Genomic DNA, 17626 nt, shown 5'->3' on the forward strand with positions numbered 1-17626 from the left:
TCTACCAGGGTTGCATTCGAGGAGAATGCATTTGCAAAAAAATGGAAAGATGTTGTTTTTTTGTGTATAAAAAAAGTTTGTTTTTGAATGTTGACAAACAGCATTTGTTTTTTGTGGATCTCAATCAGATTCCTTCCTTATATTCCTTGTAATCTCTACCTATTTATTTCTTTTTATTGGATTTTTAGTAACGCTTAAATAATATTAAATTCAATACATTTTTGAAAATCGTATTCTTACATGAGTACACCATTTTGTTGGTGAGACGACCAGAGTTTGACGTTTGCAAAAAGAATGGCATATTTGAAAAAATATTTATTTTATGTTTTGGAATTCAACCATAAACAAGTACCTATTAAATATTTGAATATTTACAATTTTTAGTTTTAGAATTTAATTACAAAAAAGTACCTGAGTACCTACTTATCAATGAAAAGTCTTTTTCCAAGCTTATCTCAGGCAAACCAACGTTTGCACAGGACAACGTCTGCCGGGTCCGCTAGTTACTTATAAACAATAAAAAATATTAATATGTCCTTACTGGGGTTACCCATGCCGAGGACACAGCAATAATTTATTTTTTTTACATATGAGAATATACAAAGAAGAATTAATATACAGAGAGAAATTACAAAATGTATTCACAATTTTAAACACTGCGTAATTATGTTTATATTTTGTTTATGTTACCTGTATTATTTATATTAAGAAACACGATAAAATAACAAAAACATTACATTAACTATACGTTTGTGGAGCAGGTGATTCAATATTGGTTTGGGCGAATGAGACTATTCATTTTACTTCTACCCACCTCCACTATCCATTTTTTATAGCCTTTATGAACATTTGATAGTTATAAAAAAAACCCAAACAACTAGATATAATTTACATTATAATTAATATGTACAAAAATAATTTCAGTTACCATATTATAAGTTATTAAATTCAGATACCTTATGTTTCCTAATTTCTCATTTTTCACCTGATTGAATTATTTAAGCAACTTTGTATGCTTCATTCGTCTCTGTAGTTTACACAAGGATTGTTGGTTAATTTTCTTAAATATTTTATTTTTAGTAGGCATGATATTGTCAATTATTTTCATCACAAAACGATTTTCATTATCATTTACTTCACATATTAAAGATGTTTTATTATTCATATTTTCTTTTTGATGATCCATACATAATTTTTATTTACTGTAATGCATGTTTTTTTTGACAACAATCTTCAATTAATTATATTTTTGAATTTTGTCGACATTTAGATAGATATTTGAACATCTTCATCATCATATTCCTATCCGTACCCCAAGGTGCATTGGGTACTGTATTGGTATATCCAATTCAGTTTATATTGATCATATGTTACATGATCAATCTTAAGCCAGAAGCCAGTTCAGGGACCATGAGGTGTTGCAAGGTTAAACAACTATTATATGGAGTTTAAGCATATTAAAAAACCTTAATTTATTACTTTATCAACAATATTTTGAGTTTGTCCAAATTTTGGTAGACAAGGACTGGATTCAACTCCCTGGGGAGCTGTTTATATTAACATATTACAACAGAGATAAAGAACATTTAAGAGAAGGTAATATAGAAGTCTAGGCATCTACAGGGCTTATGATCTGTCAATGGCTGGTTCAAGTGGCCACTTTACATACTGTGTAACATTCACCATTTTGCCTATATTTGATCATCTATATTCCTTCAATTCTTTTATCTGTTTATGGTTTGTGAAGTTAAAGAGCTGAAACCTTTATTTATGCGAGTGAGATTCATCTAATTGAATTATTTCACTCACATACTAGGCAACGCCTGAAAATGTTATTTTTTTCAATTTCTATACGTCTTCATGGACCAGGTGGATTTATCAACAATATTATATTAGTATTTTTTTTACACATTTTGAAATTTCTCATACAATATGCAAAACAATACAAAATAAGTTATGTAATTTTAAAGATGTATTTAAGATTAAAATGAAATAAGAGATTATTCACAAAAGTTTGGAGAGTGTCATGAAACATGTCGATTGTCGGCATTTTATGTTATATTCCCGACACATACGGGCCAAAGATGCGTCGTATGTTGCATTGCTTAATAACAAAGTCAGTTTAAATATGCTCCGACGTCTGAGTGTTCTCAATCCCGCATTTATTTGTATTTTATTGAATTGGTCAGTATCTACTTTAAAGTTTATTATTTTAAAGAGAAAACAACGCGGCGTTTTGTCAGGGAATCAAAATGAAAAAGAGCGAAGCCAAAAAGTCCCGAACAAAGCGTAGTGTGAGCGGGCGTCCGTCATTTTCGCTCTGGAATAATTTAGAAAATTCGCGAACTTATTTCAAATTATATCTATGCTTCCTACGAGCTTCCACTGCGTGTCCACTTTTACCTTTGACAATCCATCATCAGATTATCTAATCAACTAACTATAATTCTTCAGTCACTCTTACGACTTCCTTTTCCTTTCGTGTGTTGTGGTGTATCACGCAAATATTACAATTGAACTGAAACAGACACACCACGTTTTATTGTTAATATTCTTTCATTCCTTATCTTTCTTATCATGTGCATATTGTATAATAATCTAATACGCGATAGTATTTCATTTACCCAATTAGTATTTGTATACTTCCTTAGCCACAATACATGCTTTTTTATTTTAAGAATATTTATTGAACTCTTTTAGGCACAGATTTTTATTTACATGAAAAATGCTAAACTACTATTTATTTCTTTGATTATTGAATGTAAAAAAATGTGGAAAATGCTTTTCCAGGTGATATAAATTTGACTACAACCATGCCAGTAACAACTCTTTAAATCTGCCAGACTAGTAACTTTCTATTGCCTGTATTCTATATATTTTTTTTTATTTCTATTTTTTTTATTTAAAAAAAAATTATTACCATAAATATACGACAATTATAATATAAACATATTTGGTTTCATTAACGCATACAATACTTTTTACCTAAGTTTTAGAATCAAAAATTAAACAATATTTGAGTTTGCCTAAATGTTCGTAGACAAAAGACTGGATTATACCCCCTCGGGAGTCATTAAGATTAACAAATTGCAACAGGGATGGAGAATACCTTAATTAAGGGACAACCATTTTAAACCAATGCTTACTTATTTAATCATTCACAAACAACTTATTTATTTACATTTATTGTGGCACAAGTCTCGACTCTGTGAGACCTGTATTGAGTTGTGACAAATAATATAGGTACCATAATAATATATTATGTGATCAAGCCAAATAGGTACAAAATTTATTTTGTTTGTAAGTTTTATATGATTTTATTATGTTTAATACGTAATTAATGCATGTTTCGAAATAAAGTTAAATGTTTCCCTCGGCACATGATACCCCAGTTACGACACTGTCTTCAATGTAAAAAAATATATATGATACAAACATTTTGAAAGAATAAATAAAATAAAATTTTAAACAAATATGCATAGTTGTTTCTTCGTAGGAGTTGGCAGATATGATAGAACGCCATATCATTCTGTCATTGCATACATATCTCGCTTCTGACTTTTGACGAGTCAGTCTTCAAGTATTTGTTGGATTTGGTTATGCCATGTCGTTTTCGGTCTTCCTAGAACTCTGTATCTATCAACATTCGCGATCTTGTTTCTTGACTTTGTCAATAATGCTTATTTTGGGCTAGCCTTACGTAATCTAGATAGATCTCGACATTTGTGCATCTATCGTGCATAATTTTACCACACATTGGCCTGAGAGATCTCATTTCGACAATATTTAGCCCGATTTAAGCCTTGTTTTTTATCTCATACAAATTATTTATAAAATATATTTTTATTTTTTCGACAGGTGCGACCTCTGAGTATCGCGTACGACAGAGAGACCAACACTCTTGTCGGAGAGCCCCTTAACACTTTTTGGGCGGAATGCTACGAGGCCTGTAAGGCTGGAGCCAATGCTAGAGCGAGAGAGCAAATGCAAGCCAAAAACCATTTTCAGGTGAGTTACCTTATATTGTGCGTCGTGTTTTTTTTCCCTGCATAATCGGGAAAACTGGAATAAACCCCCCATGTTCCCAAAACAGAAGACAAAGTATTTATCGAAAGTATAGCAATATAGTAAAGTTGGCAACAAACACAAATTAACCCATAATGATCGCTCACAATTTATTTTTTAATGACTGACTAGATTCCTCAAACATATCTAGCCCCCCGATTCACTTGGAATAAACGATAGAACGTTCGTAATTCTACCACCATAATAAAGATGGTATTCCCAACCGTATTCTATTTATTTATTTAACTTTTTGTACATAATGTTATTAGTACATTGGCGGGCGTATTGCCAAATGGCAATTTCTTCCAACCACCCAATAAAATAAAAGTTTTATTTTTATCATTCAAGTTACAAAACATATTCAATTGAAAAAAAAGATTAAAAAGCTAAAAGCATATACGAGTAAAAATAGAAATAAACGTATTTGTTTATAAATTACCTTAAATCAAAACTATTACTCAATGGGAAAAAGGAAAAAAAAGGAAAGAGAAAAGAGGAAAAAGGAAAGGAGGAGAGATTAAGGAAGAGAAAGGAGATGTTTTTTCAGACGTGATTTAAACAGAGATAATGTAGTAACATCTTTGATGGTGGGTGGGAGATGATTCCACAGTCGAGCCGCATGGACACTATATGAGTTAGAGAAGAAAGAGGAATTGTGGATGGGTATTAAGAGAGTATTCTACCACTATGCCTAGGCGTAACTTTATACCAAGTTAATAAGTAAGGCCCATAGATTGTTTGATCCGGAAGAACTTGTGACGTAGTTCAAACTAGTTTATTTTATAATTTTTTTTTTAACATTTCCAAGAGACTTCGTCGAACAATTAAATGCTCTTATTTTTACCGCCTTTAAGAAAACATTTTTTATATCCAATTTCTAGTAGCGCTGCCTCATCAAAAATATTTACGTTGTTACAATGTACCTTACATTTTCTTATTTGCATTCAGTGGTGCATAGAGCACTGCAGTGTAACTTGATCATCTGTTACATGAAGGTGAGGTGATCAGTCTTATGCTTCAGGTGCCAGTCCCGGGACAGTAAAATAGTGTAGTGGAAAATCACCTTCAGTATAATTCGCATCGATCTTGCCAGGAATCCAGCTCGGGACCCTAACCATTATAGGCGATCGCGGCAACCACTACTAGTTGGAGTTGTCTTCAATCGATTTCCGTTTTCAGGATTTTCACCCTAGATTAGTCATCGAGTCGAAAACGCTAGTCCAGGTTTCTAGTTCTATTTCACACACATAACTGTATTGTACGTCCGCCCGGACACGGTTTATTTCAACTAGTAGTAAATAACTAGCTAGAAAGTCAGAAATCAAGTTGTGGTAAATCGGGGTTCGAACTTCGGACTTCGGATCCGTGAATCTGCGATATTACCACGGGACTACGACTTTCATCGATGCATCTGGCCGTTAATCGACAAACCTTTGCTATATTAACACGATAAAACTGTGTGAAATGATTTTACCTTTAATATCATGTTGTTATTTTATTTTTAGGCCCAGGTGATATCTTCATTCAAGAACTGGCGCGCTGAAGATCTGCAGAGGTATAATGCCTTCCAAAACCAGGTCAGGGGTCGCGAAGCGCGGGCCGCTACCCACTGGAAGGCCAGGAGAGCGTTCCTTACTGGGCCTAGGGGTGCGTGGGACGCAGGGTAAGTAGATTTATAAACAACTCTCTCTATGTATCTAAATTACCAACTGTAATTCATTTCGTTCCATTTTGTATTTTTGCGCGATATGAAATATTTGCTGTGTGTTGAATTAAAAATACCGGTTTATCTACGAGTGAGGTAAGTTTATTTTATATTATTGTTTTTGCACACTTTTTTGACCATATTATTTTGTTTATTTTAAACCGACTCTTTCGAATGAAATTGCTAGCGCCACCTACCGAAGTTAACCGAAATCTTGTTTGCTTACAACTTACATACAATTTGTGGTTTGTACATTTGATTCGATGGTATGATTCAATTAAAAAAGAAGGTAATTTTGTTGTACTGATTTATTTAAAATAACATTCTTATTTACCTAAATATTTATTTTATAAACATCTTAGGTAATTTCCTAATTCGAAGCAAAAAAAATATTTTTTTTTGAAACAAAATTTAAGCATTTTTAATCACACAAACTTTATGGTATTTCATTAAATTTTCAATCATTGTTTAAACAAAATAAAATTGTTAAAATCTTTTATGAGATTGCGTTTTTTTTTTTTTTAAATGTTTTAGTTGTAAATATTTAATTCCTAAAATATTATTTTATCAAAATTTTCGGGAAATCTACGGCCCATGTGAGCATGAAATTTTTTCTAAAATCATACTTTGAAAATAAAATATTTACAACCAAAACATTATTCTTTTAAAATGAGTAAAACCTAATTCCTTAAAAATTGTTTAAACATTTTTTTTACTGGCGTTGTTTTGAAAGATCGGCGTTTTAAAACCACAAAATGGTATTATTATTATCAGACTACAGTCTTAAGTTAGAAAATTGTGGCTCAATTCAGGTTGAATAAGTTAATAATATTCGCATAGAAAAATAAACAGGTTTTCAAATATTTCAAACAGTTAAATATTTTCCTGCGATTAAGTAGTTTTATTATTTAAAATGATGCATTTAATCATTTTACGTAACTGGGGCAGTACAAGGGTATTTAAGGCATTTACAACCAATTATGTAAAAAAACAACTGTTTTTCTTTTAACGTTGCATTTATTTATTTGTACATGCAGTCGTAATAATACATATTTAACATAATAATAATCTTAACACTAAGATATGTTCATTGAATCGATGAAGAGTATGATCGCGATTTTCTGGTCTTGGTGGTCTGTATTTCCGTTCGTTCAGTTTGTCAGCTGGTAGAGATCACTCATTACTTCGTAATCATTCTAGAAAAACTAAAATTTATTTCGTGAATTTAACTCGTGCCATCTTAAAAATGAATCTCACATTGAGTGGATATGATAATACTGTGAATGGACATCTTCAGGAACCGGATGAATGTAGCCATGTTAACTTGTGGTGTGGGATGAACTTTGGTGATGAGTCCTAGCAACCAAAGAAACAAAAAGTGGTATTTTCGACCTTTGTTTGAACATATTTGCTCCAATTCGTTCATATTTCTCTTGTTTTGGTGTTGAATGCTTTGCCAATCGTCATTTTTTCTTTGTATGAATTTGCGACGCTTAACGCAATAGTTAGCGGTTGCGTACTAATCAGATGAAATTGAAAAGATTTACTCCTTGGGCAATTTTACGTGAGAAATATAAAACAAACTCTTGAACTGGTTAAATTATCAATGAGAGCAAAGCGTAATCCAGCGAACTCTGTCTGCACTTTTCTTTCGCAGTCAGGGAGTCCGATTCTCATTTGCATTGATAGTTTGACTTAAAGGGTTATTCTTTGCTGTTCTTGATCGAAATTTTCCTTAAATATTTCTTAAGTTTTGTGCTAGGTTAGTTTGGAGTTTTATTACCCCAGGTAAGGGTGCCCTCCTAGAGGCAGAGCAGCCGGCGCTGCCAGGGCTGGGTATCCATACGGGCTGCCCAAACCGAGTCCTGGGTAGACCGCCTTCGCCACTGCTGGGATCGCGGCCTTGATTGCCGCTGGTTCACGATGGACTACAGCGTTGAAGCCATTGACTGGATCAGCAGTGTACTCTACCGTTCTCCTGTTGCCATCAGGCTCGATGAGGGTGTATGATCCTTGCACTACGTCTCCGCTGCGGGTCTCGTGCTGGCCTTTAGAGTCTCCGGTCAATGCATCCTAGAAGGAACATTCATAGTTTTTTAATCTAAAAGATTTATTGTTAGGTCACTCATGATTCTTAGCAATAACGAGATTAGTGGTTATATGCTGTATTTTTTTCTGCATATAAATAGCTTACCATTACTTACTTGTATAGATCACAAAAATCTTAATTTTAAATTCTAAAATTACTCAATACAAAATTGCGAGCTATTTTTTTACATTCTCCATATCACAGTATTTTTTCTGCTATTCGTTTATTATATTTACGGTCTAGGCCAATTACAACAGTTACATGAAGAAACATTCACAAGACACTGAGCAAAAAGAACATTAAACTATGAAGCATAGACAAACAAGGACAATGCAATTATGGTAAATAATTCATTATGGTAAATAATTCATCATTTAAAAACACGATCAACGTATAAGACTTTGAGCTAACCCATGCCAATCCATATTCATCCCACACTGTTCTAGTGGTGAAGAGGTAAACGAAAAGCCGGAAGATCTATTCCAAAGAATTTCAAGTAGTTTGACGAATTGACCAATCTACACATTCTGGATATTGGGGCATAAAAACATTAGTTGCTCTTAGAAAAATTGGTAAATAGCAGATTTTGACTTCTGGTGAGACGATTGGGAACATATAATGAAATTGATTGCATCAGAAATGGGACATGTATTATACCATTTTTTTACTATTGGGAATTCCAGGTCCATCTCCGTTTCTCTTCAATAAAAACAGATTAAGAAATTGCTCTATTTCAAAATAGAAATAATTACCCTTTTGCAGTCCTAGACACTTTTCTCAGAAAATGGTGTTGGACAGACATTGTCAATTTAAGTCCTATAGAATGGAGACTAAATTAGAGAAGCATATTCTAGATGGAGTCGAACTAGTGAGCAGTACAGAATATTGATGGTATTAATATTTTTTAAGTCAATTGATAAAACCAAGAAGTTTGAGATATTTGTTTACAATATTATCAATATTTGAAATTTTCTTACCTCTACAGCGTATGAGAATGTGTACTGGGGGTTGGGGTCGTATGGTTCTGGTACGGCTACCTTAGCGATGGCGGGGGCCGCCACAGCCACCTTGGGCACGGCATAGCCCGGATAGCCCGCGTAACCTCCGTAGCCCCCATAGCCCCCGTAGCCCGCATAGCCCCCGTAGCCCGCATAGCCCCCGTAGCCCCCGTACCCGGGCGCTACTACCCCTACGGCCGGAGCGCCAATGACCGCGGCGCGAGCGCATCCTAGCGCTGCTAACAATATAACCAGCTGGAAAAAACAAATTGTTTTATATATTTAAATAAACACTTTTATTATCATAATGAACAACACAAATATTTTCAATTTTAGGTCTATTTTACTTTGGTCGTAGATAAAGGTGTTAAGAAATAATTTGTAATAGAGCGTGGTTTTTGTCTGTGTCCGGTGGATTAAGTGTACAGTTCTAAGTGTGAAAATGAGCCAGGGCCATATTTTTACGGTTTACATTTCCTAACTTAAGTTTTTTTTTTCTTTTTTTTTTGGTTAGACTAACAGATTGCCGTGTGGGAGTGTTGACACTATTTAACCATGTATGCCTTTGTTTTCTTACGTTGTATGTATCACAATGTTTATTTTGATTAATGAAGATCTATTATTATTTTATTTGATCCCTGGACGAGCGTTTTTGACTCGATGGTTACCCCCCGGTGAAAAACCTGAAGAAGGAAACCCATTGAAGTTAAATCCGCCATGTTGTAAAGTGATCGGAGCGTTCATTATATAATTCCCAGACAAACGTTATCGACAAAATCCAGAAGTTAACAGAGTTATCTTCGACTATCTATAAAGAAAATTGATATTTGTGTACAAAAAAGTGAGTATATTTGCATGAACATTTAAAGTATCTTCATCGCTAACCTATAATTCAACATGATTAAACGAAAAAAAGTATGCATATTCTGCCTGTCATACAGAAAACCATATTTTACTTTGTAGATAAAATTGAAGATAAATGTTAACTTCCCATTGTAATCGGGGCCCTGTATTGGTTTGGCCATGTAGAGCGAATGGACAACGAAAGAAATACTTAAATAATGCAGGTACGTTGCGAGTGTTGATACATACAGAAAACGAGGAAGGTCTAGAAAAACATGGCATTACCAAATTCAACATATACTTGAAGATGGACATGTCGAAAGTCAGAATAATCGGAATCGAGGTCTGTATGCAAAGACAGAGTGATATGGCGTTTTATCTTCTTTGCCTACCCCCACGGGGAAACTGAGTGATGGTTTGTTTGTTTGACAATATTTTTGTTATTGTGCTACTATATGTTATTTTACTTTTTAATTGCTCATTAAGTTTTTACTTTTAAATTGTTTTTTGTAATATAATAAATTATTGCATTGTCTTTATTAATTATGAGTATGAACTATTCTTTTTGAAAAAGACCTATCGGTGAATGTACAATACACGCTAGTAAAATAATATATAAAAACAATTTAAATAAATTATAAGAAAAGGAAACATTGTTAAAAAAAAAATGCAATTGAGAACTTACTTTAAAATCCATGTTGTATCTCTGTGTGGCGTGTGTTCACAAGTTGTATTAGTCCAATATTACCCCGGCTCTTTATACTAAAGTTATATGGCCCCCGGCGTCTGGCGCCCCCCTACTCCGGGTAATAAGGGCTCGAATAATGTCGCTACATTTTTATATATCGTTATAATCGTTGACATACAATTATACGTGTAATAGAGTCAAGAAAATGTTTTTTTTTCAATTGTCAATTTGCCCTGTTATATCGAGTTCGTCAATTTTATTAATTTCTTCGACCCAAATTTTGTCTAGAGAATTATTAATATAATTTTAAAATAAAATATTATGAAAATATATAACACTAAAAACAAAGTTTTATTTTCATAATAATTTATAATCAAGTGCTACAAAGTGAATGCTGATTCACTTAATGATATTATCAGTTTAAAACCTTTAAGTAGTAACACGTAGGTAAATAAAAATTTAGGAGTTGTGTTCTTATTTAAAACAGAATTTGACTTAATATACTTTAATTTTCTGTTTGAAATTCTCCTTTCTTCATACCTACATTTTATACAATATTATATTTTTTTACTGCTTGAAACCGTATTTTCAATAAACTGGTTGGTAATAATTTGAACATGTATTATGATACCATAAAATACACGTTTTTAATGTTAGATTTTTTTAATATATTTTTTTCGAAAGAAAATTAAAACAATATCGGATATTTAATTAAACCTGTATTCCTGTAAAATGTATATCATCATCGTCCCCTTTTTACCCATGGTGATTCGATCATCCGTCACATGAAGGTAAGGTGATCAGTTTTACGCAAGTTCCAATCCAGGAACAATTTAAATTCAGTTCAGTGCCGAAATACGGCGTTTTTTGACAAAAAAATTTAAGTACAATACAATACAAATTAAGTATTAGTGGGTATACGAAGCAAATTTAGAAATCTCCACCAAAAAAAGAAAATTGATGCCAAAATAAACTATACATAAAAACCTACCAACCTAAATAATAGCGTAATTCAAAACCGTCTCTAAATCTTGGAAAAACAGGTTCCAATTATACCACTTCTTATTTGAGTTCATTGAATGCATTCTCTATTGAGTTGGTGAAGCATAATTTGAAATCTCACGATTCTCTTTTCAAAGTTTTTCGTGTATATCTTAGTAACTCCTTCAATGGAGATTTTAAGTTTGCTTCTCATACCCCCATTTTATATGAAAATGGCAAGAAAGTATTCCTAGGAACAATGAAATGTTTTAGTTTAAAATAATCAATATTTCACGTCCTTCATGCCAGGAATCAAACCCAGGATCTCAAGAATGGTAGGCGAGTGCGTCGACGAATATACAACGAGGCGGACTTATCTCCTGTCAATTTCCTTATTCAGGTTCTGCTACCATGTCCCACTCAGCACTGTATTCGCCATTTGCCTGGACACAGCAGAGAAATATATAGTTTTATCTTTATTATACTATATAGCCTAACTTTTCTAAAGACCTGAGTATATTTTGAAATATTGTACATTACTTATTTGATACAGAAGCTATGGAAGTTCGAGAATTACGTATTCTATCACGTTTATTTAAAAAACACTTTACGCTATCAACAACATTTTGTGTTTGTCCAAATTTGACTGGATGGCTCTGGTTTCAGCTTTTTAACTTCACAAACATCAACAGATGAAAGAATTGAAGGAATATAGATGCTTAAATATGGGCAGAATAGTCAATGTTACACAGTGTGTAAAGTGGCCACTTAAACCAGCCATTGACAGGTCATAAGCCCTGTAGATGCCTAGACTTCTATATTACCTTCTCTTAAATGTTCTTTATCTCTGTTTTAATATGTTTTTACGCTTTGTTTTGGCTAAACTAAGGTATCTATGTACTCGTTTATCCTTACCGGTAAAATAGTCCGAAAATATGGCTTAGGCCAAATTTCACTTCTTTGTCATAAAACTAAAATGAAAACATAAATTAAATTGGCAGAATAAATGTTAACTTGCGACTGTTGAATTATTTGTTTCAATTAAAAATACCAAGAAAATCTGCGACGCTTTTACTATCGAAATGCTTCAATTATTTACAAGTTAGTTAAATGATTTAACATTAGTATTATTGATACGTTCTTGATAATAAAATGTATGAATATTTGTTAAGTAAACTACAGAAGAATATCGCAAAAAATGTGTAAATTTAAATACCCACTTAATAATAAATGGTACAGAAGAACTCCGTTTATCCGAACTCTAGTCATCGGATTCCCAAAAATCTGGAACGTTATCAGGAAAAAAAAGTAAGATGTAATAATAACAAATGTGGCGGTGGGCGCCTCAAAATCAATTAACTTTGCAAGGCCGCGATTACAAACGCTATAGTCATCGATACTATCAAGACAACATAAAGTAAAATCGATATTTTGATAGGAAAATGTATATGTTTGTATGCTTATTTAAATAACTTCATCGGTAACCTGTAATCAAACATCTTTAGAAAAAAAAAATGGGTACATATTCAATTTTTCATTCAGAAAACTTAATTTTACTTTGTTAACAAAATTGAAGGTAAATGTCAACTTCACACCAGAAAACGTAACTTGGGGTAATATTCCAAACGCTCTCGCGGACATAGAAAAAGATTTTATCTCTCGTATTTACATACAAAATACGCGAGATAAAAGTGTTTTTTGCGGCCGCGAGAGTGGTTTAGAATAGCACCGCTCTGGAAATGCTTGAGTAAGTTTTTGATTTGATTCAATTCCAATCCCAGTATTATTTAAAAACCAATAAAAATATGATCTCATAGTAAATTGTGCGTTTTTTTATTTTTTTTATTGCCCTTATTAAATAGTTAATCAGATTTATGCACATACAGATAACGTCTGGCCCTCATTTATCCGGAAACTTGAAATTTTACTGTATTAATATTCACATATTACAACAGAGGTGAAGAACATTTAAGAGAAGGTAATATAGAAGTCTAGGCATCTACAGGGCTTATGACCTGTCAATGGATAAGCCCTCTAGATGCCTAGACTTCTATATTACCTTCTCTTAAATGTTCTTCATCTCTGTTGTAATATGTTAATATAAACAGCTCCCCAGGGAGTTAAATCCAGTCCTTGTCTACAAAAATTATGACAAACTCAAAATATTATTGTATTAATATTCGTTTAAATTAGTTTCTAGTGGTATTATTAGAGAGATATCTATAACTATCGAAAATTTAATAATATTAATTTTATGTTTTAAAAAAAAACGTAGCACAATGTGTGATAGTTTGTTGAAATTCATTATAGAATTTAAAAAAAAATGGTTAATAGTTTTTTTCCATACGTTTTTAAAAACGTTTAAGCTATATTCGGTTGGAAGAGATTTTTTATAATTAAGTGTTAACCGCTTTAAAGTATATTGCGGGCCAATAAAGCCTCCAAATTTTTCAATCAAAATTTATGGATTAAAATGTCGCCGCGTGTCTTTTGTTACTGTTTCAATAGTTTACTTTAAAAAATAATAAAATTTATTTATTCTTCCCTAAATGAGTGTAACATATTGATATGCCTCGCCTGTGCCGCCGGCAAATTTGTTTCGTGTATTGCATTTTCCCGGTGTATGTATAATAAAATATTGTGTTATGCATTTTAGCGCATGCACGGAACTCTGCGCGGGACTGTAAATATAATATATTAACTAGAAAGTAATGTTTATTTCTCATTAAGATTTTTATCAAGTTTATAAAAAAATCCTGCTAAGTAATTTACCTAAGTAAATTAGAAAGAACTTGGTTTTTACTCACATACCAAAATTAAGGTATGAAATAAAAGCCTTTTAAAAAATTTGTAAGATGTTTGTTGTAATGAAAATAAAACAAACATAATTGTTTTGAAACTCTTTTCTCTCCTTGTTTTACCTTTCGCAAATTAATTTACCGTTTGTCATAAGCAAGGGTTTCTCAACATAAAATTGGTATACATTAGACATAAAAGGATACGACATACGTTGGTATACATCAATGAATTTAGTTATTTAATATTTTTAATTGAATCGGCATTCACATCGTAACACTTCATTATAAATTATTATTATAAATTATCACTTTTCCACAGCTATAAAACCCGCTTTTTACACTAATAATAATATTGCTAAATCACTATTCTAAGTCAAAAACAGAGCTGCTAAACAATAGTGGCATTTACCAGATATCATGCGAATGCAAAAAAGTCTATATTGGACAAACAGCACGAAATCTTAAAACTAGGCTAAACGAACACCGCCGTTGCCTGACCAATAATAATTTCTCGGAATTCGCGAATCATATAATAGACAGTAACCACTCATTTTATAATCACACCCTAAAACTCCTGCACCAAGTAAATAACAAAGGCAGTAATATGAATAATTTAGAAATTATAGAAATTCACAAAAAATTAAATTCTGAAAACAACCTAATTAATAATAACACATTCAACCACCCCTCGCCTTTATTGACTATGTTCCCTTTGCGACCACCCTCACCGCACTCACCATCTTAGACCCGTGTCTGTTAACACTCTCTTAGCCGAGCGATGTCTTCCCACACATTAAATCTTAGACTTACTTATTGCAACTTCCACTTATGTGCTAAATTTTAAGAAATAAATTCGACTTAATGTTCTGTCCATGTTTTCATATCTGTACTTAAGATAACCATCCATTCATATGCCAGCACCTTAGATAAGGGAAAAAACCCCTCTGCTCTAAGTTTCACTGATTAATCTGTTTATTTTTTGTTTAGATTCGATGACATTGTGAACAATATTCTGTGTTTATTATTAGTTTTATATCACCCGTCGATGGGAGGAGTGCTCTCCCGAAACTACACTGATAACAAAGTTTTATTTTTATAATAATTTAGTTATTTAAGTTTAACTACTACTTGATGAAAAAGCTTGTTTGCTTTAAAACCGATCGGTGAAAAATAAAAATTAGTGGTTAAAAACAAAGTTGTTTTATTTATTTTATTATAATGAATAATCACTAAGTTAGTGCTTCTAATTTAAACTTTATATAAATATTGTTAATTATATCGTACACTGAATACATAAAAACTCTTTCTTTTATTAGGTGTTTATTTATTTTAAGAAAACAATTCATTAAAACAAAAATACAACGTTTACAAATAAACCTAAATTGTGGGCCAATTTTCTAATACATTATTAAATTCAAATAAAAAAAGTATTTTAGTGTTAAGTCACTCTGTACCACTACACTTGTAAAAAGAAGAAAAAAACTGAAACAGTGATGCAACACAAGAGGTCTCGGGTTCGATTCCCGACATGGTTGATATGGAATATTTATTTGAAAAGGATTTGATATTTATTTGATTTTTACACCAGAATATTTCCCTAGACTAGTACCTGAAGCGGAAGACTGATCATCTGACCTTCATTTAACAAAAATGATCAAGATACACTGCGATTTGTGTACCAATGCAATGCCCTATGCGCCATTAGGTGCGGAAAGGGAATAAAAAAAAGTTTGTTAAATACAGGTTGATCAAATAATTAGGTTTGTTCGCTAAAGTAGAGAAATTTTTTTGAAAAGAAAATACTGACGCCTTGGCTTAATGCCTGTCATTAGCTTGTTAACCTAGCTGGACCGAAGGGGGGGATTCGTATCCCCCATGGACCGATTTTAATTCGATAACTCAAGTATTTTTAAAGCTATTTACCGTATATTTTTTGGAATCGTGAAATTAATAGAAATAAGTGTTCCTCTTTCTGTTTTTAAATTTTGAAATAGTTGTTTTTTTTTTTAAATATTAAAAAAGACGTAAATAATACAAGGGTCAATTTCACTTTATGTACATAAGCATTCAGCAAACTAACGAAAATGAATAAAATACACGAATGAGTCAAATATGTGTACGCGAAAACATGAATTAATTATTGCACGGTCATAAACACTTCCAAAGTTTTATTCTCCTGATGACATGTACAAGTAGGCGCTGGGGTCGATTGGTCCTCCCGTTCGATCATTTATAATTTTTGGATGCTTAGTGAGGGAAAGGTTAAAGAGATTCTACTGATCACTTTACACGCTTTATATTATAACTTCTTCTCTTTTTTTATCGGCCCCGTAGTGTAATGGTTAGTGCGTTTGCCTACCATACAGGCGGTCTCGGGTTCGATTCCCGACATGGTTGATTTGAAACATTAATTTTAAAGGGTGTTTTTACACTAGAATATTTCATAGTCTCTGGACTGGTACCTGAAGCGTAAGACTGATCATCTTTCCCTTATGTAACAAAAATGAATTGGTTAGTCTGGGTTTTAATTATAACCCATTTAAATATAAAAACATATAAATTTATCCGGCGCAGAGCTCGACATGACATGTGTGGAATATTTTCACCTTAGCTGAAATTGCTTTTATCAGACTGGTTTTTCCACACTACGCTGTCACTCGCCAGTTGTTGTCAAAGTCGAAATCACGACTAGACATTTTCCAGATTCAAATTTAAATATTAGCTCGCCACATTTGCGACAAAAAAAAATATTTCCCCAGTTCATTATTATTTATGAATGTAACTGAATTTATTGTTTCTAAAAGTAATTTATACGATTGTGTTTTTCAAGATCAATAATAACTATCTGCAAAATGTTATTAAACTACTTATGCATGTAATTCTGTTACTCATTTTTATATTTTTAAAATGTTTAAACATAGGAAGAATCGCGAATCATACATTAGTGTGTAATCATGTTAATTATCTGATGTTAGATTAAAGATAGGTCTTAAAACAAATTAAAGTTCAATTTTCTATAATTTTTATTTTGTTATTTATATTTGACTATTTTTTATGTTATTTTTGCTTTAAATTGTTATTTTTTATTTTTGGTTGCGCGAGTGGTTAGTGAGATTGAGTGGTTTGTTGCTGGATGGACCTCCAGTTTATAAAGGTCTACCTACCCTATCTACCCTGCTATTTCCCGACTTTCAATATTTATTTATTCTCCTCGTCGCTATGGCCATGGGTGGCTTCAGTTGCTATGAGAACAATTTTCCATATCCATAGCTACCCACATTAACTATCGGTTTTTTCTTGGATATATCGATCATTTTATGATTTAAAGCATCGCACTCATTTTTTTTAAGGCTAAATAACCCGCTAAGCCTCTATTTTTTTAGGCTTGTCAGCAGGTGGGATAGAGGGGATATGGAAGGAGGTAATGAAAAATACACCACAACACCCAGACCAATTGAG

At 32.5% G+C, this 17626-nt stretch overlaps 1 protein-coding gene and 1 pseudogene across 4 annotated transcripts in view; one reads left to right on the forward strand and one right to left on the reverse strand.

The window, feature by feature from the left end:
* The window catches only part of LOC148274246 (neurobeachin-like protein 1), a 217125-nt gene that overhangs the window by 121571 nt on the left and 77928 nt on the right, over positions 1-17626 (forward strand). For all 3 annotated transcript variants that reach the window (XM_088237390.1, XM_088237388.1, XM_088237391.1), the window contains 2 exons: positions 3859-4008; positions 5571-5728. In XM_088237390.1, coding sequence (XP_088093516.1) covers positions 3859-4008; positions 5571-5728 — 308 coding nt within the window. The remainder of the gene's footprint in view (positions 1-3858; positions 4009-5570; positions 5729-17626) is intronic.
* On the reverse strand, positions 6786-10397 carry LOC148274250 (larval cuticle protein A2B pseudogene; annotated as a pseudogene). The gene is made up of 3 exons (XR_015824345.1): positions 10386-10397; positions 8837-9112; positions 6786-7843 (listed from the first exon to the last, which is right to left on the reverse strand). The product of XR_015824345.1 is annotated as a larval cuticle protein A2B pseudogene (transcript).

The sequence above is a fragment of the Micrasema longulum genome, unplaced genomic scaffold, assembly GCF_059751315.1.
Source record: "Micrasema longulum isolate JH-2025_06_02 unplaced genomic scaffold, ASM5975131v1 h1tg001714l, whole genome shotgun sequence".
NCBI classification, from domain to species: domain Eukaryota; kingdom Metazoa; phylum Arthropoda; class Insecta; order Trichoptera; family Brachycentridae; genus Micrasema; species Micrasema longulum.